Source organism: Hyperolius riggenbachi, chromosome 1 (assembly GCF_040937935.1).
Source record: "Hyperolius riggenbachi isolate aHypRig1 chromosome 1, aHypRig1.pri, whole genome shotgun sequence".
Taxonomy (NCBI): Eukaryota; Metazoa; Chordata; class Amphibia; order Anura; family Hyperoliidae; genus Hyperolius; species Hyperolius riggenbachi.
Window position 1 is genome coordinate 89356478 of NC_090646.1, and position 24950 is coordinate 89381427.

At 44.3% G+C, this 24950-nt stretch overlaps 1 protein-coding gene across 1 annotated transcript in view; it reads left to right on the forward strand.

The window, feature by feature from the left end:
• MFSD10 (major facilitator superfamily domain containing 10) overlaps positions 1-24950 on the forward strand; it is an 82904-nt gene that overhangs the window by 5117 nt on the left and 52837 nt on the right. Inside the window, exons 2-7 of the mRNA XM_068276371.1 lie at positions 216-406; positions 4723-4819; positions 7914-8017; positions 14460-14618; positions 16877-17065; positions 22537-22645. Of these exons, the coding sequence (XP_068132472.1) occupies positions 251-406; positions 4723-4819; positions 7914-8017; positions 14460-14618; positions 16877-17065; positions 22537-22645 (814 nt within the window). The 5' untranslated portion in view covers positions 216-250. The remainder of the gene's footprint in view (positions 1-215; positions 407-4722; positions 4820-7913; positions 8018-14459; positions 14619-16876; positions 17066-22536; positions 22646-24950) is intronic.

A 24950-nucleotide genomic window follows, 5' to 3' on the forward strand; every position in this document is an offset into this window, starting at 1 on the left:
ATACTGAGGTAACTTCTGATGTTACCAAATAACCCATAAAAATAACCCATAAAATGGTGCCTATGTGGATATTGCCTTCACACCAGACTGTTTCCTGCTGAAGGTGTAACCGGCGGCTCTAGGCAGTGAGTCAGCACTATTGTTCTGGTCCTCTGAGGGAGGTGAGCACTTCAAGGAAACTATATCCTCAGGAGAGTGCTTGACTATTGTTGCAGGTCTCAGCTGGGCGACCTGAGCGGAAGGCAGAGAAATGGAGGACAGAACGGCCAAGAACCAGAGAGGGCATGAGGAGGGGTCAACCAAGGTCATCACAGTCGTCTTCTTCGCTCTGTTCATCGACCTTTTGGGATTTACCCTCATTTTACCACTATTGCCCTCCATCCTGGACCACTACAGCAAGTCTGATGTAAGTAGAGATACAAAACACTTAAGGATCTGATATGCTGAGCTCATACTATGTCTGCACCAAAGGGCACTTCTGATGGGCTCAGTACATCTGCTTATTATAGTCGGTTATCTGTGTTCTAGAATTGTCAGTTGTGCAAAAACAAAACAGTGCAAATGTAATGTTTATTTTTTTAGTATTTATGTAGCGCTGACATCTTCCGCAGCACTATACTTAGGAAATAGTCATGTTAAGGGGTCGTTTATGGTGCAATATTTAATCACAAATGTGATTGCGATTTTTCATCGGATGCGCTTTGCGTTTTCAATCGAGCAGCGGAAAATAAACCGCAAAATGCAACATTCATAATATTTTTGATCACAAAAAAAACGCAGTGGATTTTTGTTTCAAACATTGGGCTTGATTCACTAAACCATGATATCACACCTCATCAAAGTTATCACACCTTATCTAATATATCACACCTTATCAGAGTAGCATAGCGAGTGCTACAAACTTATGCCTGCTAATTGGCAATGGCAATTGTCCTGCCTGAGCCCCTGTGGGTTCATAGCGCTCACTATGCTACTCTGATAAGGCGTGTTAACGTTGATAAGGTGTGATATTTGAGTTATCACGGTCTAGTGAATGAAGCCCATTGTGCGCTTATGAGTTGCCAATCGCATGCAACAGTGTAAAACAGTCCTAATTTACAAGCTAATCCTTTTTATTATTATTTATATAGTGCTGTGCTGTACAGAGTATATTGTTTTGTCACTTAACTGTGCCTTATAGGGGCTCGCAATCTAATCCCTCCCATAGTCCTATGCCTGTCTATGTATCGTGTAGTGTATGTATCATAGTCTAGGAAATTCACTGTGGGAGGAAATTGAGTACATGGAGGAAGCCCACGCTGACACGAGGAGAACATACAAATTCTGTGCTGATAGTGCCCCCTACTGGGATCGAGAGTGCTAACCACTACGCCACCATGCTGGCCAATTCTTACCACAGTCATATGTCTATCATAGTCTAAGGGCCCCTTTCCACTAGCCGCGGTACAATGCGATCATTGCACTGCAAGCAAGCAAGCTGAAACCAATACCAAGTCGATAGAGTAGTTTTCATTGTCGTGAATTTACCTATGTGATGTGGTGCGACGCGGGGGAAATTATGGATAGCCCGATTCCCCATTACCGCTAATAGGAAGCCGCATCCAGATATCCAGACTGCGAACATAAGTACCGTCGGCTGGAAGCGATGATCACATCACATCCAACTCAGTGTTCTCCCCAGATATTTTTTCCAGCCGGGTGGCATGAAATAGTAGCCGGTGGCATGAAAAAGTAGCCGGGTGGGGCGAGATGAGAGAATGCAGGGCTGGTGCTTCTGTGAGCAACTCTGCTTACAGAATAGGAGGAGGTCAGCCGATGACAGCCGGGTGCTCACCAAAACTAGCCGGGTGGAACACCCAGCTAAAACAGCCTGGGGAGAACACTGCAACTGCTAGAGGAAATAGGTCCTAAGTGTAATTTTTTGGGGAAGCCCGTTAGATTAAGGCCCCCTTCACACTTGTTGCAGTGCGATTGTTATACGATCGCGCTGCAACGATACAGAAAGGTTGCACCACATGTTACCACTGCAGTGCGACCATACTGTGAGGCATTTTTTCCATTGAAAGTATGCCTCACTTTTAGCTTTAACCCGTACGACACACAGTTGCGGCATTACAACAGGACCCACCACATCGCATTCAATTTGTTGGCCCCATAGGGTTATCACTACTTCTGCATCAGGATGGGACGGACCTCAGTAAGTGTAAAAGGGGCCTAAATATGTTTTTGGGAAGAAACCATTGTGCCCGGAAAAAACTCACACTAACACTGGGAGACCACACCAGCATCCTCCAGTGTCCTGATCCAGATTTGAACCCCTGCAGGGACCCCAGCACCGTAAGTTGGGAGCAGGGCTGTGGAGTCGGAGTCGTGGAGTCGGAGTCGTGGAGTCGGGCAATTTTGGGTGCCTGGAGTCGGAAAAAAATGCTCCGACTCCTAATGAAGTTGTAACTGTAATTAAAATGGAAAATATGATAAAATGTTCTATTTCTCAGATAAGTCATTAAAAATAATGTATATATACAGTATACATACAGTAATAGCTGTGCTTAGTCCACAAAAATGAAATAAACCAATAAAAATTAGTTACTTGTGCTGCTTCAATAAAGCAGTCCCCATATTTTTAAGGTCAGATATACATATCTGATTGTGACTGTATATATGATGTGTACACAGGAATCTCTTATATATACTAAATAACATCTATGCTGTAAGAATAAAGCCTGATGTGTAGCTGTGTCACTAATAGAGATGGTCAACGAGATGGAAATAATTCTGCATTGATGCTGATTTATGCAAATGTATGCACTCCCTTTGCTGATGAAATCAAATAATGTGATATGTTATTAAAATTTGGTTTGGTGACTACAAATTAAAGGGTAACTGAGACGGATGAAAAGTAAAGTTTTATACATACCTGGGGCTTCCTCCAGCCCCCTTCAGGCTAATCAGTCCCTCGCTGTCCTCCACCACCCGGATCTTCTGCTATGAGTCCTGGTAATTCAGCCAGTCATCGCTGTCCGGCCGCATGCCGCTCCCACAGCCAGGAACATTCTGCACCTGCGCAATAGTGCTGCACAGGTGTAGTATGCTCCTGGCGGCGGAGTGTGTGCATGCGCACTACGCCTGACTAGCTCAAGTACCTGGACTCATAGCAGAAGATCCAGGTGGTGGAGGAGGACAACGAGGGACTGATTATCCTGAAGGCGGCTGGAGGAAGCCCCAGGTATGTATAAAACTTTAATTTCATCTGTCTCAGGTTTACTTTGTTACACAGTAGTACTATACTCTACATATGCACTCCCCACAGAGCTGCAGGGAATCCACTGAGAATGCTGTGCACATTGAACACAGAGGTGTTGTCTGTTTACAATCTCCTCATTCCCCTGCAGAGTACCTGCACATCATTCTTACATGTACCCACACTTACATTGCCTAGGGCCTGATAGATGTTCTTTGTTCCGGTTTGTACCTTTTACAAGTACTCTTACCAAGGACTAGTTTTAGTCTAAAGGGAATAAATATAGTAGTCTACATATCCTTCTCACTTCAGTTGTCTTGTAAAATTCCTAAGCGTTGGCAGTGAAGAGACGAATTTCATGTTACATACTTTTAATCAACAAAATTATAATATGCAAATTAGAGGAGTCGTAGTCGTAGTCGGTGGAATCCTAAACTGAGGAGTCGGAGTCGGTGGATTTTTGGACCGACTCCACAGCCCTGGTTGGGAGTGCTATTCACAATGCCGCCATGCTTATTTAAAGTATAACTCTGACCGTTACATAAAAATAACCTGTGAGGAGAAACCTTGATTCTCCCCATTCCCCAAAGGCTGCTGATAGTCCTGCTCTTCAGTAATCTGCAGGTTTCTGTACCCGGGTACCAGGGTAAGAGTGCTGAAGAAGCATCTGTCTCCTCCTCTAAGCAGAAGGATAATGGGACATACTTTAAAAAAAAAAATAGACCAGGCATGTACAAAGTCTTGCCCAGTGGCCCACCAAGCCTTCTCTGGGGGCCAAGAATCTCTGTACAGTTGTTAATTCCATGTGGTGCACAGGTCGTAGTTGAGGTGCCACATGCAGGGCCCACCTTGTGCCGCTGCTCTGCCTCCCGAATGCTTGCCGGCAGGTTGTCATCCACAGCTGAAGCAGTTACTGCCGCTGATTGGCAGCTGCTAAGTTTATTCTCCTTAAAATGTATCTAAACCAAAGCTCAGGTACAAAATGAGATACTTACCTAAAGGAAGGGATGACTCAGGATCCTATTGCAGCTTTCCTCCCTGCTCTGATGGCCCCCATCGCTGAGAGTAGCCTCCCGGACGATTAGTGACAAGGCATTGGCCCTAATCCTATCCGGGTCATGCAGTTCCTCTTCTTGCAGTCTTGCAGTGCAGTTGCCACGCGAGCCTGCATGCGCAGTAAGCTGGAGCCGCTGGCTCTGTGCATGCCCAGCTGTGCTCATGTGTCTACTGCAGGGCCACACTGCAAGAAGAGGAGCTGCAAGGCCCCGATACAGAGAGGGGCCGTGCTCAGCTATGGAGACATTGGACCACTAAGGGAAGCCAAAATAGGATACTGAGGCTTCCCTCTCTTACGGTAAGTATATCATTTTGTACCTGAGCTTTGGCTTGGGATTGCTTTAAGCACAGTCCTTTGTGTTTTTCTTACTTTGTACTACAGATGAAATAAAAAAAAAATGTATTTCCTCATTTCTTCCGCTCAGGACAGCCTATACCAGACATTACAGGGCACGGTGGACTGGTTTGCAGGAAGTGTGGGTGTTCCCCTGGACAGGAAGTACAGCAGTGTCTTGTTTGGAGGTAATTTTACCAGATCATTTCTGTGGCTGTGAGAATCTCCTGCACTGCCCTTAGCAACTAACCTGATTCCGCCTGACCTTTTCATTGCAAGTACCAGGAATGACTGGGATCCTTGTGTAGGAAGTGCTGCTGGAGTTTTGCTCCTTTTTTTTTTTTTTTAATCTTCTTTTTTTTATTATTATAAAGGAAACACAGAATACAATAAGTTGGCTGAGTGTTCTGAAACTCGGTGCAGAACCCATGTTCATCTTGCCCAGTGGCCCCATTGTAACAGCTCTTCCATGTTATCCCATAAATGAGACCTTATTTTTAAAGAGACACTGAAGCGAAAAAAAAACATGATGACTTGTAAGTGTAGTACAGCTAAGAAATAAAACATTAGGTGAAGAGACATAAGTCTAATATTGTTTCCAGTACAGGAAGAATTAAAGAGAACCCGAGGTGGGTTTCTGCAATTAATCTTAGGACAGAGAGGCACATTCTGCATACTATCACCAGCCTCTGTGTCCTTATAGTGTGCCCCCAGCCACCCCCCGTGCTTTGCTGTCCCACCTTATAAAAACCGACAGGCTAGTGATACACAGATTGTCGCTGGCTGGCTGTTTACATGCAGGCTGCCACTCACCGCCGTTCCCCCGCCTCCTGTATAGCACAGCTCCCCACCTGCGTCTCTTCTCTCCCCACCTCATTAAGCCGATTGGAGGAAGCTTACGGAAGCGGGGAGGGAAGGGATGCAGGCGGTGAGCCGCACTATACAGGAGGCGGTGGTGAGTGGCAGCTTGAATTTAAATGAATGTAAACAGCCGACTAGCGACAATCTGTGTGTCACTAGCCTGGCAGTTTTTATAAGGGGGGACTGCAGAGCACGGGGGCGGGGAGGGGGGGGGGGGGATGGTTGGGCAGCTGGGGGCACACTGCAAGGACACAGATGCTGGTGATAGTATGCAGAATGTGCCTCTGTGTCCTATATATTGATTGCAGAAACCCACCTCAGGTTCTATTTAAGAAACTCAGATGTTACCTATGCAAAAGAGCCATTGAGCTCCACGACTTTTAAAGTCTGAGAGCTCTGTCTTCTGCAGCTTGTTATCTCAACTGTCAGTCACTGTATTTTCTTTTTCTCTGCAGAGAAGGGTTCAATAGTTCACTGGCCTGCTATGTAAAATCATTTAGAATGCTGAGTAATGTGTTAACTGCAAATATTAGAGAATGATGCAATATTATAAAAAAAACACTATATAACTGAAAAAAAAAAATGAGAATATTTTCTTTGCTACTAATGTTCTAGTAATTATCCGTCTGTACTACACGGCCAATTCATTATATCAGAATAGCTTTTTTTTTTTGCTTCAGTGTCTCTTTAACTGTTATGAAAGATTATGCAATCTGACACTTCCCCTTTTCCCTTTTATGGCTCATGCGCACTATACTGCTGTCCTTTCCTGCATCAGTAGTGCCTGAGTTACACACCTGAAACAAGAATGCAGCTAATCCAGACTCCAGGCAGAAACACCTGATCTGCATGCATGTTCAGGTCTATAGTGACACATATTAGAAACTGGTATGAAAGATCATCTATTCTGTCTCTTCTCTCTTTTCTTCTTATGCCCCACACACATGGCAGACTGGGCTGGCACTTCTATAGGGGAAAACTGAGCAATTGTCCCACAGCCCCAAGCCAGCTTAGGTTCCCTTCCCCTTATTGGGGTCCCCTGTAGAGTTTTCCGCGGGACTTACCTGACTGGAGTGCTCCTCTATTAGTCCGTGCATTACCGTCTTCATCCCGCTGTCTGAATCTTTTCAGTGACCTGGCGGCATGTTGCATAATAACGTGCCGGGTCACGGAGGAGACACTTCCCTGAGAGGATGAAGACGGAAACGCACAGAGCCACGGACTGATGGTGAAGCATGCCGGCCGGGACAGGTGAGTCGCTACACTGCCGAAAACTCTGCAAGGGCCCTGGGCACCACAATAAACTTGGCCTTGGGGACCCTGTGATGGGCTGTTAGGAGGGCCCCAAGGGTAATTTTGCATAGTGGCCTTATTGTAACTAGAACCAGCCCTGGTCTTAGCTAAGGTGGCTGGTCAGGGCTGCCTCGGCTAAGAATCTAACATGTGTACAGGTGTTTGCTGAGATGGCTTAATGATCCAAGATGCTGGATCTTTAAAGAGGAACTGTCGCAAAAATCTTAAAATTTAAAACACAAATAAGAAGTACGTTTCTTCCTGAGTAAAATGAGCTATAAATTACTTCTCTCCTATGTTGCTGTCACTTACAGTAGGTAGTAGAAATCTGACATTACGGACAGATTTTGGACTAGTCCATCTTTCCATAGGGGATTATCAGCATGGCCTTTATTCTTTATAAAGACACTCCCTGAAAATGATTAATACAAAGATTCTGGCCAGCCTCGCTGCTCGCTGCACACTTTTTTGGCAGTTGGACGGAGCAACTGCCATTCACCAAGTGCATTTTGAAAATAAGGAAATCCCTGTGAACCCCCCATTAGGAGATGAACTAGTCCAAACCTGTCGGTTCTGTCAGATTTCTACTACCTACTGTAAGTGACAGCAACATAGGAGAAAAGCAATTTATGGCTCATTTTACTCTGAAAGAAACATACTTATTAATTGTATGTGTTTACATGTATTTTAGATTTTAAGATTTTCGCGACAGAGGTCCTTTAAGCAACAATTGGCACACGATTCCATCGTTCTCCTTACGTTCCCACTGGAATCAGCTCTAACTTTCCTGGCACCCTCGTCCCTCCTTCCTTCTTAATAGACACAGAACGTCTCCCTATTGTTGCCTAGCAAACTGTATGTACAACATTGGGGCCTAGCAGTGTTACCAGCAGTATCGAGTTGAATCCTGACTGGTGACAAAAATTGAGGGAAAGTTGTGCATGTGTGTGAACCTAATACTCAGTGATTTAGTCTCTTTCTCTCTCTCTCCATAGAATGTAAACATTTTAGGCCCTTGTGAAAACTATACTGTTGAATGAGTGACTCCAGCATCAGGCTAACACGCCCAGCAGCTGTATCATTGTACTAGCATGTGCTGTTTCTACAATAATAGTCAGTGTTTTTCAGGTCTCATTGGCTCCCTCTTCTCCCTCCTGCAGTTTATCTGCTCTCCCCTCACTGGGGCAACATCTGATTATCTAGGAAGACGGCGAGTGATGATGATGACATCGGTATGTACCTCACTCTGGCTGTCTTACTGGGGTGTGTTCATAGAAGTATGTGTCTTGTATGGAAATCACATTATTATTATGTAGTATTTATATAGCGACGACATTCCTTTTAAACAATACCAGCTACCTGGCTGTCCTGCTGAGGAAATAAATATGGCGGCTTTCATAGGTCTCACACCTCTGGTTCTTTTAATGCAATCTTACATGCCCCAGGGGACCTAGCTAAACATAAGGGACATGTGCCCCAGGTGCCAGGCCCTCGCAGTGCCCCTGTATGTGGTGCGGTACAGATATGCTTTGGTGCTGTAACATGTCATGTGATCATGGCTGGGAGTGCAGCCACAATTGCAGGGGAGTAAGGTACTGCATGTGTAATAATCACACCCCCACTAACATTTTTGAACTTTACAGTGTTTTTGCTTGTGGATTAGCTCAGTGATGCCATTGAAAATCATAGTGCTGATCCTTCCTGCTTACTGGGATGTTTATGACTTAAAGGGTAACTTTACAGAAGGATAGTAGTAGTAGTAATAGTTGTGTGTGGGTGTGTATGTCTGTGTGTGAGGGGTGTGGTGTGTGTGTGAGGGGTGTGTGTGTGTGTGAGGGGTGTGTGTGTGTGTGCGTGTGGGGGGGATAAATCAACACATTGCAAAGTAAGTGCAAAAAGTTATAAAAGTTAAAAATAGAAGACAGACCAACAAAATGATTGATACTCACCGAGTAATTAATTAATAGCAGAAAGTATGAATAGAGGGCGCTTGAAGGAAGATATATATACTATATGCCCGCTGCTGTCCTAGTACTGGGATCTGCACAAACCCCGACCTAACTCATAGAGCTATCATGTACATATGGAACAGAAAAGGTTGCATGTGGCTATTTGATCAGAAAACCTTTAATATTTCAATCAATATAGATATATTTAAAACATCTGATTAAAAGTTGTCTCTGTGCGTCTGGTACTTTAGTCAAAATTCAAATGCTACTAACCCAATTGCATCAGTAATTATAATTACTGTGTAAGTGTTAAAACATTTTTAACACTTATAGATTCATTCATATTGTTTGATCTGTTGGCCTACAGGTCTTCATCTTTACTGCTGGAAGATAAGAAAAAAAACCGGACAGTACTGACTGCCATTGTATATAAACAGAACCACTAACAATGCAATAGTCAAGTGTTTTTTTTTTTATGTATGAATGCACAGAGGGAGATGCTGCTTGCTTGGCAGTTGGAAACGGCTGTTAATTCCCACAATGCAATGAGGTCAATTGACAGGAAACCTGTTAGGGCCATGGCCTTGACATCACTCTGTGGGAGGGGTTTCACCACTATATTAGCCATCCAAATGTCCCTGATGATCTATTTTAAAAAAAAGTAAAGATTTCTCATGGGAAAGGGGGTATCGGCTACTGATTGGGGTGAAGTTCAGGCCTTGGTTAAATTCCCTCTTTAAGCTTAAACCGATTACAAAACAGAGAAGAGCAATTAAAAAAAAAGCACTCTGCCTCTGGTTTTTCCCGTAGAATAATACGTTAATACATTACTGTGGCTGCCAGGCAAAAGCATATGAGTTAGATCTGCAGCTCCTTTGTGAGACCGCATATCCGACCGTCACAGTAAATTATAATATCAATCCCGGGGATTGTGTACAAGTTCTTATCTGGGAATGATATTTAGTAACAGGACGTGTGATGAGGACCATTCTCAGAGCACATACTGTTTGATTGTACTTTTTACTTGCTGAGAAGAAGTAATATTCGCGGATGATGCATCACCCTTCTGAACTGGAGGAAAGGACAAGCACCTAGCATGCCATGCGTCATTCCCTTCACACACAGAATAAATGATTATAAATGCATGATAATCACAAAGTCATCACGTTGTACAAACAGGTTTTAGAGTAAACGCAGGGAAGGGGTGTGTAGCACTGAGGAGGGGACTGCAGAGAAGAAGTTCATAGGGGAGAGAGTGAGAGTAACAGAGTGTGTGAGAGAGTGAGAGGAGCAGAGTGTGTGAGAGAGTGAGAGGAGCAGAGTGTGTGAGAGAGTGAGAGGAGCAGAGTGTGTGAGAGGAGCAGAGTGTGTGAGAGAGTGAGAGGAGCAGAGTGTGTGAGAGAGTGAGAGGAGCAGAGTGTGTGAGAGAGTGAGAGAAGCAGAGTGTGTGAGAGGAGCAGAGTGTGTGAGAGGAGCAGAGTGTGTGAGAGGAGCAGAGTGTGTGAGAGGAGCAGAGTGTGTGAGAGGAGCAGAGTGTGTGAGAGGAGCAGAGTGTGTGAGAGGAGCAGAGTGTGTGAGAGAGTGAGAGGAGCAGAGTGTGTTAGAGAGTGAGAGGATCAGAGTGTGTGAGAGGAGCAGAGTGTGTGAGAGAGTGAGAGGAGCAGAGTGTGTGAGAGAGTGAGAGGAGCAGAGTGTGTGAGAGGAGCAGAGTGTGTGAGAGAGTGAGAGGAGCAGAGTGTGTGAGAGAGTGAGAGGAGCAGAGTGTGTGAGAGAGTGAGAGAAGCAGAGTGTGTGAGAGAGTGAGAGGAGCAGAGTGTGTGAGAGGAGCAGAGTGTGTGAGAGGAGCAGAGTGTGTGAGAGGAGCAGAGTGTGTGAGAGGAGCAGAGTGTGTGAGAGGAGCAGAGTGTGTGAGAGAGTGAGAGGAGCAGAGTGTGTGAGAGAGTGAGAGGAGCAGAGTGTGTGAGAGAGTGAGAGGATCAGAGTGTGTGAGAGAGTGAGAGGATCAGAGTGTGTGAGAGGAGCAGAGTGTGTGAGAGAGTGAGAGGAGCAGAGTGTGTGAGAGAGTGAGAGGAGCAGTGTGTGTGAGAGGAGCAGAGTGTGTGAGAGAGTGAGAGGAGCAGAGTGTGTGAGAGAGTGAGAGGAGCAGAGTGTGTGAGAGAGTGAGAGGAGCAGAGTGTGTGAGAGACGGCCTAGAGCTGCAAAGTGATATTAGAGGCAGCCAAGAGGGATAGGTTGCATGACAGAGAGACACAACCAAGGGAGACGGTGTGTGTAAGAAACAGCCAAGTGGAAGAGTGAGTTTGTGAGTGTGACAGTCAAGAGAGTGTGTGTGACAGAGTGACAACAAACAGGAACAGAGGGGTATACTCAATAGTGATCATTGAGATGCAAATATTTCCCAGTTCATGCAGAATCATGTACATTTTTATGCAAATATATGCAGCTTGAAAATGGACCAAATCAATTTAAATTTGGGTGGGATTTGATAGGTCTATTTTCAAGCTGCATATATTTTCATAAAAATGTGCGTAATACTGCATTAACTTGGAAATATTTGCATCTCTTTGATCATCCCTAATATTTAATAAACTGTGGTATAGTGTGTGCGAATCATAAGTGGTAGACATATTACGGGCGGTATTTAGATGCGTAAACCATTAACGTGCTTAACCTCCCTGGTGGTAAGCTTGACACAGTGTCGGGCTAGCCGCCGCAGGGGATCACGTGGCCCCAGGAGGATTTTTTAAAAATTAAAATGTGTTTTATATTCTTCAGCTAGCACTTGGCTAGCTAACTCTGCCCCCCAAATGCCTCCAGTCCCCTCCAATCGCTGCCACAATACATACCCCCAGGGATCGCTATGGGGAGGATCGGGACTGCGCATGACGTCCATGACGTTATGTCCGATCGTCGCCATAGTGACGACTGAAGCTAATTGGGAAGCTGCAGCTCTCGTGGGATCGCGGCTGGGTAAATATTACCGGCGGCGATCGGGGGGGGGGGGGTCAGACTGGTGCCGGGAGACTTGCCGCACATAGTTAGCTAGCCTAGTGCTAGTTAACTAATACAAAACATTTTTTATTTAAAAAAATCCCTCCCGCGGACGCAGCCACTGCATCTGCGAATAAAAATCGGAATCGCATGTAAAAACGATTAAAAACCAACTGGAATTGGAACCGCATGCAGTGTGCAGGGAGCCTTAGGGCTCTTTTCCACTATGAAATGCGATTGCGATTTGACTCCAATAGCCGATGGAATACTGCGTGTTTTGCTGTCCTTGACAAAACACGCACAATCACTGCTAGTGTTTCCTTCCTTACTGAGTATCGCTGCTGAGATTGCTGGCATGTGCACTGTGTCTGATGTGGTTTGGGGGTGGTACCACCCACCTTCTGGTCATGCACCTGCTGACCACAGCATCCAGCACACCACAGGAAGTGTGGGCGATAATAGTAATATCTCTCCTGGGATTTCTGTATCACAAGACAATGCTTCTCAGCTTTGCATCACACTGCAGATGTTAATTTGGTTATTACATAAGAAGGAATAGAGGAAAGGGTCCATTGAGAACAGTAATGTGGCCACAAGTTTTGTGGTTGGTAAAGCTGTTAGAGAAACAGTAACCAAGGATTGAACTTCATCCCAATCAGTACCTGATACCCCCTTTCCCATGAGAAATCTTTACCTTTTCTCAAACGGATCATCAGGGGGCTCTGTATGGCTAATATTGTGGTGAAACCCCTCCCACAATGTGATGTCAGGACCATGGTCCTGACAGTTTCTTGTCTGTGAATCTCATTGCATTGTGGGAAATAACAGCTGTTTCCAACTGCCAAAAAAGCAAGGAGCATCTCCTTCCAGTGACCTCACCTGCCAGCAGTAAAAATGGCACCATGTGATAAATGTCAGAATGTAAATCAGGAAGAGGAAAGATTGTACAATGGGCAAACACTGGATAAACCATTTATACTGAATTATTGTAAAAATAAAGCACTGTTTTAACAATATTTTAACTGAAGTTCCTCTTTAATATTTTATTTACTTCACTCCATGAGGCCCCTCCCCACAATCATCACAAATAAAAAAAATCCATCATGTTTGGTTAGTGCTCATTTGAGAGCAAAAATTAAAGCTGACATGAACTTCCTTTCTGCTCTAAAAGCAACAGCATAATAACCTTTAAAGAAAAAAATGTCTTTGTTACAGCTGATACAAATCCTACAATAAATCTTCAGTGTCTACTTCCTGCTTTCATGGAAGCAGGCATATGGTTAATATCCTGTGTTTACAAATTAGCTGATCTGCCTAGGCTGACACAGCTGAGAGATCAAATTACAACTGTGAGTAGTCACATGGCGGCCCCCTCCTCACCCACAGACAGGCCTGCGACACAGCTTTACGAAGACCCTCGGGCGGCTACCTCCCAGAAGCTTGCAGAGGGGTAGGTCTGGCTGACTTCACCGTTACCTCTTGTATGCAGGCAGCTCCAGAGAGGTGGCTCCATCTATTGCATTCTGCATCCTCCTGCTACATTCTCCCAGCTTGCCAGATAGTAATTCAGTGGGCTCCTACAGTCCCCACCCAATGCTGACAGCTTTATGTGCATAGTGCAGCTTATATACATAACTGTAACCAGGTACTAACACTGTGTACAGTAACGCCAGCATACAGTGCCCTAGCATAACATACTCCACAAATATGCGGACATTCATGCTGCATAATTTCATCATTTCACTCATCAGGCCTTGGCCTTGTTTATTAGAGAGGCACTCTGATGACACTTAATAGAATGCAGCAAATTATTCAGGATACTCACTTTTATGGTAATTCTCCTTATTTCAGCATCAGAAACTTTTCCTATATCTATATATTGCTCTATATTGGTATGTAGCCCCACCTTCCCAGTGATGTTTAGTCTAGACTGTTTAGCTATGCGAAATTCTCCTACCAGAGAATTCTGGGAGACGAGGTATATTTTGTACTGGCTTCAGAACTCTCAGTGAAAAAATCATTCCGCACAGGTGCACCAGACAGCACTAGACGACGTTGCCTGACTAGTAAATGTTCAACCAGCGCCCAGTAGAAGTCCCTTCTGTCCACTTGCAAGCTTCTTAGGGTAGCCAGGAAATGACATCACTGCTGCTTGCAGCTTCCTGTGGGGATTGGTGGGGTACTAGGCTGCAGGGGCAAGATTTCTGTATGTGGATATCCTAATGAGGTTTTAGATGCTCGCTGTGGGGCAAATCTATGACTGTACTTATGTGTGTTAATAGACTTATCCTTTGATGCTCAATACACTGGCAATCTTCACATCTCTAGTAGTCCACTGGCAACCTTTCATACACCAGTAGTCTCCTCCCCTGTGTTATGTGAGTACAGTATTCCCACACTGTCGTGGCTGAAAAACAGGTTTCCCAGTTCCCAATTATTAGTGTACAGCCTGAGGGAATTTTGACAGACCGTATCACTTCCATCGTTCTTCCTGCCCTGGACACGAGCGGTTATCGTGTCTGAGCCCTATTACCTCATCCACTTACACATGCTTCCCGCATTATATGACAATCACTATTACAGTGAAATCTTTGTGAATTCTATGTATTTAGACAGTGATAAATGACCTCTCAGTGCCTGTTATGTTATGTGTTAGTCTGGGTAATAGTAATCTGCTGACAGGACGAGGCAAGCATTTGTTCATGTCTCTATATTATGTCTTTATTTCTGACAGGTTGGCTTAATTGTGTCCTATGCTTTGTGGGCAGTGTCGAGAAGTTTTGGCGTTTTCCTGATCTCTCGCATCATTGGAGGATTAAGTAAAGGAAATGTCAGCTTATGTACAGCTATTATAGCCGATCTGCCATCCCTGAAGAACCGCAGCAAGGGCATGGTGAGTGGGGAATGTGTGCAGGGACTGGAGGGGGGTGGGAGGGTGGGCGGATTGAGACATGAGTGTCAGGACAAGTCCGCCTCATGGACAATCTTTACAATGCTTATAATGAAATGTTCAATCCTCTATATGTAGAATGGATCTTACGTGGGTATTCTTACTAATTATGCAAGTTTCCATTAAGTGGAAGCATGAGATGTGGCTGATGGTATGGTGGAAACATCTGGTTACCACAGCACATCTGAGATCTAAGCAGTAAGGCTAGCTACCAGGCTTCAGAGATGCCATTTCCAATTGTGCAGTAGCTGTAATAAAAAAAAAAAAACAACTTTAGTTGTTTTTAGGTATTCACCTGATGAAGTTGGGTGCGTACCAGCAAAACGTGTAAACTCCATAGCCTCCATTTCTTTAAAAATGTTCTCAAATAGTTTACTTTTTGCTTTATCTGGGGTAGTTATATGGCCACCTCTGGTCTTTGCAGTTCCCCATGTGAGCTGGAGGGAATGAGGGGAGTGGCCAAAGTGCCACTCACCACACCTTGCTATAAGGATGCAAGAGGGGTATGCGGCTGAACTGCCACTCAACCACCTTCTGTGCAGGTAAGTGTAAACAAACACTGCCGAGAACAGCCACACTATCATTTTCTAATAAAAAGTAGCGCACCACCAATATAAAAAGAAGATAAGGAAAACATTTGGGAACATTTTAAGACTTTACTTATGTCTCAAACCACGAGGCAGATGGTAGATTTGCCTAATAAGTATTTCCCTGTTCTTACCCCTATGTTCTAACTCTCCTTATCTTAAAGGGAACCTGAAGCAAGAAGTATGTGGAGGCTGCCATATTCATTTCCTCTTAAACAATACCAGTTGCCTGGCTGTCCTGCTGATCTATTTAGCTTCTGTAGTGTCTGAATAACAGCAGAAACAAGCATGCAACTAATCTTGTCAGATCTGACAATAACGTCAGAAACTCCTGATCTGCTGCATGCTTGTTCAGGGTTTATAGCTAAAAGGATTAGAGGCAAAAACTGGTATTGCTTAAAAGAAATAAATATGGCAGCCTCCATATCCCTCTCATTTCAAATGACCTTTAACTTTTTTTTTTTATTATTTATTACCTCACTCTTGCCCAATTATTACTGGTACCTGACTGCACACCTAAAGTTATTTTAGCACCAGCACCAAGAGTCCATTGGTGTAATGTGCAAAACGGTGCTAAAATTGCTGTGCGCATTCCATTTTACTGGTACTAAGGGCAGCGAGGCAGTGCATGTTACCAGGGTTACGCACGTGTTGCCATGGTAATGTGCAGTACATGCGCAGTGTACCATGCAATACTGTAGCAGCACGCGGGTTACTCAGGTCATTGGCATGTAGCTGAGAAATGTGGGTTAGCCGAGCATCAGGATTGCCAGTTTGCTTTCTTTGGTTTATAGGCAAAAAGCTAAAAGAGAACACACAATCATAATTCAGCACACATGCCACATTGTGGATAACTAAATCCAGTCCCAGATATAAGGCTGGTACACACATCCAATTCTGATTGGCCAATCTTACCACTTCCCTGTAGTATGAGAGCAGAGCTACACAATCTGTCCATAGTATTCCAAGTCTTTTGGCCCTCATACTACATGGAGGTGGTAAAATTGGTCAGTGATTGGGCAATTAAAATTGGATGTGTGTATGCACCTTTAACCTCAATTCAATCTGTATCAATTATAGTGCTCTTATTATAGCTATAGTGCTTCCCTCTACTAAAGCCTGGTACACACCTTCAGTTATAATTGGCCAATCACTGACCAATTTTACCACCTCCATGTAGTATATGAGAGCCAACAGATTTGGAATACTATGAACAGATTGTGTAAGTAAGCTCGCCTCTCATACTATACGGAGGAGGTAAAATTGGGTGCCACAGCTGCCTGATCTGCAATATGCTGTTCTTAATGACCCCCACTGTCTCCTCCCTGAATCCTGCGCCTTCCTTGGTCTTGCTGATAACTAAAAGGATAACGCAAAGAAAAAGTCCAATATTTTGAAATAAAAAACTTGACCTGATGGTGCAGTGAGCTTGTAAATGAATAAAGTTGACATAGGTGGGTTGGTGGCGGTATACTGTACTATAAAGCCTCCCTTATGAGTTCTGAACATTGTGATTATAGGAGGTGTTTGATAAAAGTATTGACGGTTGATTAACAAGCTGTGTGGTCAGTGCGGTGCTGATTCCTAAGAGTCCTGATCCTCTTCTTGTTCCAGGCTATGATCGGAGTGGCGTTCTCGCTGGGCTTCACCCTGGGGCCCATGATTGGAGCTTACTTTGCTACGCATGCAGCCAGCGGGGAGCTCTTCTACGTCCGGCCGGCTGTCCTCGCCATTCTCCTCTCTGTTGTAGACCTGCTGTTCATCTTCCTCCTCCTCCCTGAGACGCTTCCCAAGCAGAATAGGGTAAGCCCTTCAGAAGTTGCTACTTCTTCTTCTATATACAAAAGAGAACTGCAGTTTTGTCTTTGTAAGTCAATAGAATATTTGGAAGTATGCGTAAAATTCGAAAGCAGCGCGTGTGTGAACAGAAGCGCATGCTGTTTAGCTAAATCTAAAGAGGGGAGATGCTAGAAAGATTTCTGGACTGTTTCTCTTATTAGTTATGGAAGCTCTGGTTTGGTGTCAGAGGACAGATGTTTCCCATGAAGCATTACTCTTGAATATGATTTGCATATTTGGGAGCTCCGGCCAGCAGCGGCGACCCCCATAACGCTGGCTGGTCGCCGTGAGTTAGTGGCTACTGCACATGCGAGGCCCCGAGCTTCATGTACCTGGATGCGCAGTGCACTCGAGAACACGTGTTTGACAGCGGCTCTTGCGCAGGCGCAGAAGATCCCGACCTGGCGAGGTCGTCATTGCGAACAGAGGGGATCCCGGGTCACTGGAGCTGTGGTGAGGGACATATCGGCTGCCAGGGGCTGGAGGAAGCCCGGGGTAAGTAGATATCTTTTTATTTATTTATTTATTTTTTGCAGCGCAGACATTTTCTTAAAGTTTTCCTTTTAAAGAGGAACTCCAGTGAAAATAATGTAATAAAAAAAAGTGCTTCATTTTTACAATAATTATGTATAAATGATTTAGTCAGTGTTTGCCCATTGTAAAATCTTTTAAATCCCTGATTTACATTCTGACATTACATGGTGACATTTTTACTGTTGGCAGGTGATGTAGCTGCTGCTTGCTTTTTTGGCAGTTGGAAACAGCTGTAAACAGCTATTTCCCACAATGCAGCAAGGTTCACAGACAGGAAACTGCTAGGAGTACCACGGTCCTCAGAGTTTCTTGTGGGAGGGGTTTCACCATAATATCAGTCAGGGGATAGTCTGTTGGTGAAAAGGAATAGATTTCTCATGTAAAAGGGGGTATCAACTACTGATTGGGATAAAGTTAAATTCTTGGTCGGAGTTTCTCTTTAAGAGGTCAAAGTATAAAGGAGCAAACAAGATGTGCATTGTTGCTTGAAAATTTGTGAAATCGTTATCATTTTCTATATTTTTATATAAATTTGACCTTAGACATCATGGACTTAATTTCCTCTTGACTCTATTACACACACACCACTCCATTGCCCCCCCGCATACCAACAGAGCACGTCATCGGCTACACAGATGAAACGCGTCTCTGCACCCTGGCCCAGCGATGTCGCCCAAGTGGATCGGGTCCTGATCCCAGACGAGCGGCATCAATCACAGTTGTGTACGCACCTTTATACAAAATGAAAGTGGTAACATTAGACAACTGAGATTCTGTGGTGTAGGCGTGTTTTTCTTTTTCTCTTCTGTAGTAAACATCTCTCTAACATTACAGAAGCCAAGTCTGCTGACTTTATGACAGATAATAAAGTTACATTGGCGTATCTTATCTTTACTGTGCATGAATCTGTTGCAGATACAAAACATGACAGTATGGTCTGTATACACAGACATTTTATCTATGGGAAGAGACCTTAACCATGCTTGTGTGTTTTATTACTTAACTGCGTAATGAGTTGATTCATGCAGTCTGCTTTAATACCCATGAATGTTATTAAAAATGGGTAAAAGCAATATGCACATTCACACTACTTACTTACTGACTGATTCACACGATGGGGGAAATTTAGGTACATGGATAGAGGACTGGCTAGGGGACAGAAGACACACTCATTAAGGAGTCCTTGGCAGGGCTGTGGAGTCAGAGTCGAGGAGTCAGAGCAATTTCGGGTACCTGGAGTCGGAGGCACTGGCATAACAATAGGGGAAATAGCCCCTGCCACCACGTGGGGGCCCCCCTGGGGCCCGCTCATGGCCGTTTTGGGGGGCAGGAGGGGTCGCAGAATGAGGGGAGAGCTTTGCTCCCTCACCTCGGGCTCTCCCCTCTGCGCTCCCCTCCTGCATCTATCTAAGTGTCAGCAGCGGTGGCAGCAGCTATAATTACCTCCATTCACCACGGAGGTTGCCGATCTGGAAGGGCTTCACATTACTTCCTGTTGACAGGAAGTAATGTGAAGCCCTTGCAGATCGGAGACCTCCGGTGGTGAATGGAGGTAATTATAGCTGCTGCTCCCGCCGCCGCCGCTGCTGACACTTAGATAGAGGAGGGTAGCGCAGAGGAGAGAGCCTGAGGTGATGGAGGGGGGGACTGTCCCCCCTCCCCGCTGATCTGCAAAGCTCTCCCCTCATGCTGCGACCCCTCCTGCCCCCTCCCCCTCCCCAAAACGGCCATGAGTGGGCCCCAGGGTGGGGGGGAGGGGCGCTCAAATTCTGGCAGGGGGGCCCGGGGACTTATAGTTACGCCCCTAGTCGTTGGTTTCAATAAACTGAGGAGTCGGATGATTTCTGAACCAAATCCATAGCCTTTGTAAGAATTAGACCATGGAGTCATAGTCGAGGAGTCGGAGCAATTTTGGGTACCTGGAGTCGGAGGTTTCATAAACTGAGGAGTTGGAGTCAGATGATTTTTGTACCGACACCACAGCCCTGGTCCTTGGGCTAGACTCCCTAACACTGCTACTCACATCAGCTAGACAGAAAAACTTTAAAGACATTTAAAAACCATGTGGTCTGCGTACTGAGCTGAAAATAATATCACCCTAACCAGACTGTGCAAAAATACCTAGCATTCAACACACAAATCTGAGGCAAATTACAGTAGTTGTCAAATGAATATAGTTTTATATATCAAAATTGTGCAAACCAACATACAGTATGTTCCTAAGGGCCCAATCAGTGACAATAGTACCTCATAAACACAGTGATGAAGTTTGCCATGTAAATATAGGTAAAGTGACGTTGTGCTATATAAGGGTACCCTCACAGATAATGGGGTCTTAGACCACAATCCAAGTTACTCTGTAATGATGTATAATTAGATACGCTAAAACGATATTCATTTGACAACTATTGCAATTTGCCTCAGATTTGTTTGTTAAACGCTGGGCATTTTTGTCTGGTCAAGGTGATATAATATTCAGCTTAGTACACAGACCGCAGCTTAGTACGCAGACCGCATGATTTTTAAATGTTTTTAATGAGTTTATGTCTAGCTGATATCATTCTTTCAATAAAGTGAATTAATTATTTCTATTATTTTTTTGACCACTTGTGTCATGTACATCACACTTCCCTACAAGTATAGATGTGTATCTTGTTTGGTTTGTTGCTTTGCCCTATCCAGGGCAGGATTTTGTCGGAGGTCTCCAGGCGTTAATGTTTAGTGTGACAAGTGAAGGTCATGAGGTGGGAATGTGGGTGTTGGATCAGCAGCATATTTGTCACACAGGGATGAAAATCTGCTCCTACTGTCACTCATCTGCCGGAATGTCAGTCATGTCACTAATCTAGGGTGTGTGAGAGTGAGGTGACCTGACTTTTCCTACCAGTATATCCACAACTATTTGATCTTCTCTGTGTTTACTTTAAGGACCTGTTTCCACCACATGCAAATTTGCGTCCATTTTCTGCATACAGATCCGCATAGCAATGTATTGCAACAGGTTTCCACATTACATCTGCAGTGTTATCAGATACCATGAGTGTGGTGTGTTTTGGCGGGACTAAAATTATATTCTTAGCAGTATTACCCCACATTAGTTGGCTGTCATTCTGGAGGGAATTGTCAGTTAGGAGCACAACACTGTATGTGTGTATGTGTATATAATATATATTATAATATTAATCTCATACAGGGGTTGGACAAAATGATGGAAACACTTTGAAAATCAACAAAATACATTTTAATATGGTGCAGGTCCACCTTGTGCGGCAATTACAGCCTCAATTCTCAGAGGTATTGATTTATACAAATTGTGAATTGTTTCCAAATGAATTTTACCCCATTCTTCAGTTAAAACACCCTCCAGTTCTTTTAGAGATGATGGCAGTGGAAATCGACTTCTTACTTGAATCTCTAATAACGACCATAAATGCTCAATAATGTTGAAGTCTGGAGATTGTAGTGGCCAGACGAGATGCTCAACTTCATTAGAATGTTCCTCGTGCCATACTTTAACAATTCTACCTGTATGGATTGGGACATTATCATTTTGAAAGATGGCATTCCCCACCGGAAACAGTTCTTGAACCGTAGGATGAACTTGGTCACCCAAAATAGTCTTGGCTGTTAATTCTTCCATGAAGGGAAATCATTGGCCCCGGCGGATTTCCAAGAAATAGCACCCCAGATCATCACACAACCCCCGCCATGTTTTACAGTTGGGAGAAGGCAGTCTGGATGAAATTCTTCTTTCGACTGTCTCCAAACGTACACTCGGCCAGAGGTCAGAAATGAGGTAAACGATGATTCTTCAGAGAGAATCTAAATTTTCCACTGCTCGCGGGACCAATTCTGGTGGTTTCTACACCACTCTAAACTCTTTGAAACATGTGTCTTTGAGAGCAGAGGTTTTCTAATTGCAGTTCTTCCATGGAATCCAGATTTGTGCAGCTCCCGACGAACAGTTTTTGTGGAAACTGGGTTCTGTAGGTGTTCATTCAGCTCTGCAGTGATTTTAGGAGCTTACAAGCTTTTCTAACAATTCGATTTAGAGTCCGATGGTCTCTCTCAGACAACTTCGACTTTCGGCCACAATTGTGCTTTGCTGAGGACGTTTTTCCTTCTCTTTAAAAGGCCGTCATTACTTTTGAGACAGTACCTCTTGAAATGCCAAGCATTTTGGCAGTTTCTGTTACAGTAGCGCCTGCCATACAAGCACCAACAATTTGGCTTCTTTGAAAGTCTGAGAGATCTGCCATTTTTTTTATAAATTTTAACCAACTTTGGTTTAAATATCTGTAAAAAACTATTATTTTAATTAAACATATCAAATACCAAAAATAATAAACGAATTTTTTTTTACATATTTCAAGTTTTGATTGCTTAAAACATGTTCAAAGATTATGATGCCAAAATGTTAGGCGTTTCCATTATTTTGTCCAACCCCTGTATATACATATACAATACATATATACACAGAATTTTTTTCCTGCTGGGTGGCATGAAAAGGTAGCCGGGTGGCATGAAAAAGTAGCCGGATGGGGCAAGATGAGAGAATGCAGGGCTGGTGCTTCTGTGTGCAACTCTGCTTACAGAATAGGAGGAGGTGAGTCGATGACAGCCGGGTGCTCGCCAAAACTAGCCGGGTGGAGCACTCGGCAAAAAGAGCCTGGGGAGAACACTGTACTTTTAGGCTGCCAATGACTAGCTCCGCAGTTTGCATCAGAACTTTTCCTTGCATTTTTTCGAAGCTTTAGTGACTTTTTTTATATTTTATTATTTTTTTTTTATTCATATATGTGTCTTTTTGAGACTTTCTTTTAATTATAGTGAATGAAATACTCTATCTTTAGTTGCCAGCTGTACTGTATGTCCTGAACATTGGTCCCCTCATTGTCTAGGTGTCCTCCATGATGGTCGGGTTTCGGGGGGCTCTCGACCTCATCAGCCCCATGTCTTTGTTCCAGTTCTCAGCTGTAACCAGAAGGAAAGACTCTCCATCTGCTGGAAGTAAGTGCAAGAAGGATTCTGTAACCCCTTACTACAACAGTATTAGTGTTATTGTACGAATGGGCGCACTCTATAGGCAGAAGCAGTGTTAGGGAGTCTTTCCCAAGGTCTCCTACTGAATAGTTGCTGGCTTACTGAACAGAGCTGAGATTCAAACCCTAGTCTCCTGTGTCAGAGGCAGAGTGGATACTTAGAGACCCAGAGATGAGATAATTGCTGTATTTTTACTTACCCGGGGCTCCCCCTCCATAAGCATGGATGTGTCCATTGCCGTCCTCCTCAGTTCAGCCGCAGTCAACTACCGGTAAGCGTCTCAGTCGGACTCAGTCTGACTGACTGACGTCACTGAACCGCTTTTACGATTGAGCCGATTGCAGTTGAAGAGCGGCGCTGAGGAGGACGGCAAGGGACAGATCCATGCTTATGGAGGGGGAGCCCCGGGTAAGTAAAAATACAGCAATATATCTCATCTCTGGGTCTCTTTAAGCCTGCAATAAAAAAAACTCACCCTGGGGCTTCTACTAGTTCCCTGCATCCGTCCTGTGCCCTCGCAGTTACTCACTGATCCTCCGGTCCCCCGCCGCCAGCAAGTTTCTTTTTGCCGACAGGCCTGGCCACGTGTAGTCTTCTTCGCGTTCCCATACGCAATAGCGTCCTGCGCAGGACTCTATTGTAGACGGGAACGCGAAGGAGATGTGTGGCCAGGCCTACGTAGGTGCAGTGAGAGTTTCGGCTCAAAACAAAACTAGCTGGCGGCGGGGACCGTAGGATCCGTGAGTAACTGCGAGGGCACGTGGCGGCTGCTGGGGGCTGGTAGAAGGCCCAGGTGAGTACAACTGCTTTTTTATTTTAACCAGTACACTATCCAGCCATAAAATATCTGCATTGCCTTTACTGGCCTTTCCATTTCCAGCTGTCATTGGTTGCTGCTGTCTAAGAGTCCACTCTAATGTCCCTGTACTTTTATTCAGGGCAAGCAAGCCATGAAATACAATTATGCACTTTGTACTTTTGCAATAAGAAGTAGTATTTATGCAATTAGGTGTGTGGTGAAAAACTTCCTCTTCAAAAGCTGGGGTTGGATTTGTGGCTTTCACTTTTTTTTTTTTAACTTCTTATTACTCGTTCTTGACTGTGTGTGTCAGGACAGGCTGGGAAATTGCAAGGTTATTATTACTCAGTCAAACCTAATCTACCAGACTGGGTGACGGATGCCTTTTTCTGTATGTACATTTAACTAGTAGTGATTTTAATTAAAGGTAAATATAGAGGAAGATCTTTGCCTCACACCCAGGGCTGTGGAGTCTGAGTCTGAGTCGTGGAGTCGGAGTCGTGGAGTCGGGCAATTTTGGGTGCCTGGAGTCGGAGTCGGGAAAAAATGCACCGACTCCGACTCCTAATGAATTTGTAACTGTAATTAAAATAGAAAATATGATAAAATGTTCTATTTCTCAGATAATAGTCATTAAAAATAATGTATATATACAGTAATAGCTGTGCTTAGTCCACAAAAATGAAATAAACCAATCAAAATTAGTTACTTGTGCTGCTTCAATAAAGCAGTCCCCGTATTTTTAAGGTCAGATATACATATCTGATTGTGACTGTATATATGATGCGTACACAGGAATCTCTTATATATACTAAATAACATCTATGCTGTAAGAATAAAGCCTGATGTGTAGCTGTGTCACTAATAGAGATGGTCAATGAGATGGAAATAATTCTGCACTGATGCTGATTTATGCAAATGTATGCACTCCCTTTGCTGATGAAATCAAATAATTTGATATGTTATTAAAATTTGGTTTGGTGACTACAAATTAAAGGGTACCTGAGACGGATGAAAAGTAAAGTTTTATACATACCTGGGGCTTCCTCCAGCCCCCTTCAGGCTAATCAGTCCCTCACTGTCCTCCACCACCCGGATCTTCTGCTATGAGTCCTGGTAATTCAGCCAGTCAGCGCAGTCCGGCCGCATGCCACTCCCACAGCCAGGAACATTCTGCACCTGCGCAATAGTGCTGCACAGGTGTAGTATGCTCCTAGCGGTGGAGTGTGTTCATGCGCACTACGCCAGACTGGCTCAAGTACCTGGACTCATAGCAGAAGATCCAGGTGGTGAAGGAGGACAACGAGGGACTGATTATCCTGAAGGCGGCTGGAGGAAGCCCCAGGTATGTATAACACTTTAATTTCATCTGTCTCAGGTTTACTTTGTTACACAGTAGTACTATACTCTACATATGCACTCCTCACAGAGCTGCAGGGAATCCACTGAGAATGCTGTGCACATTGAACACAG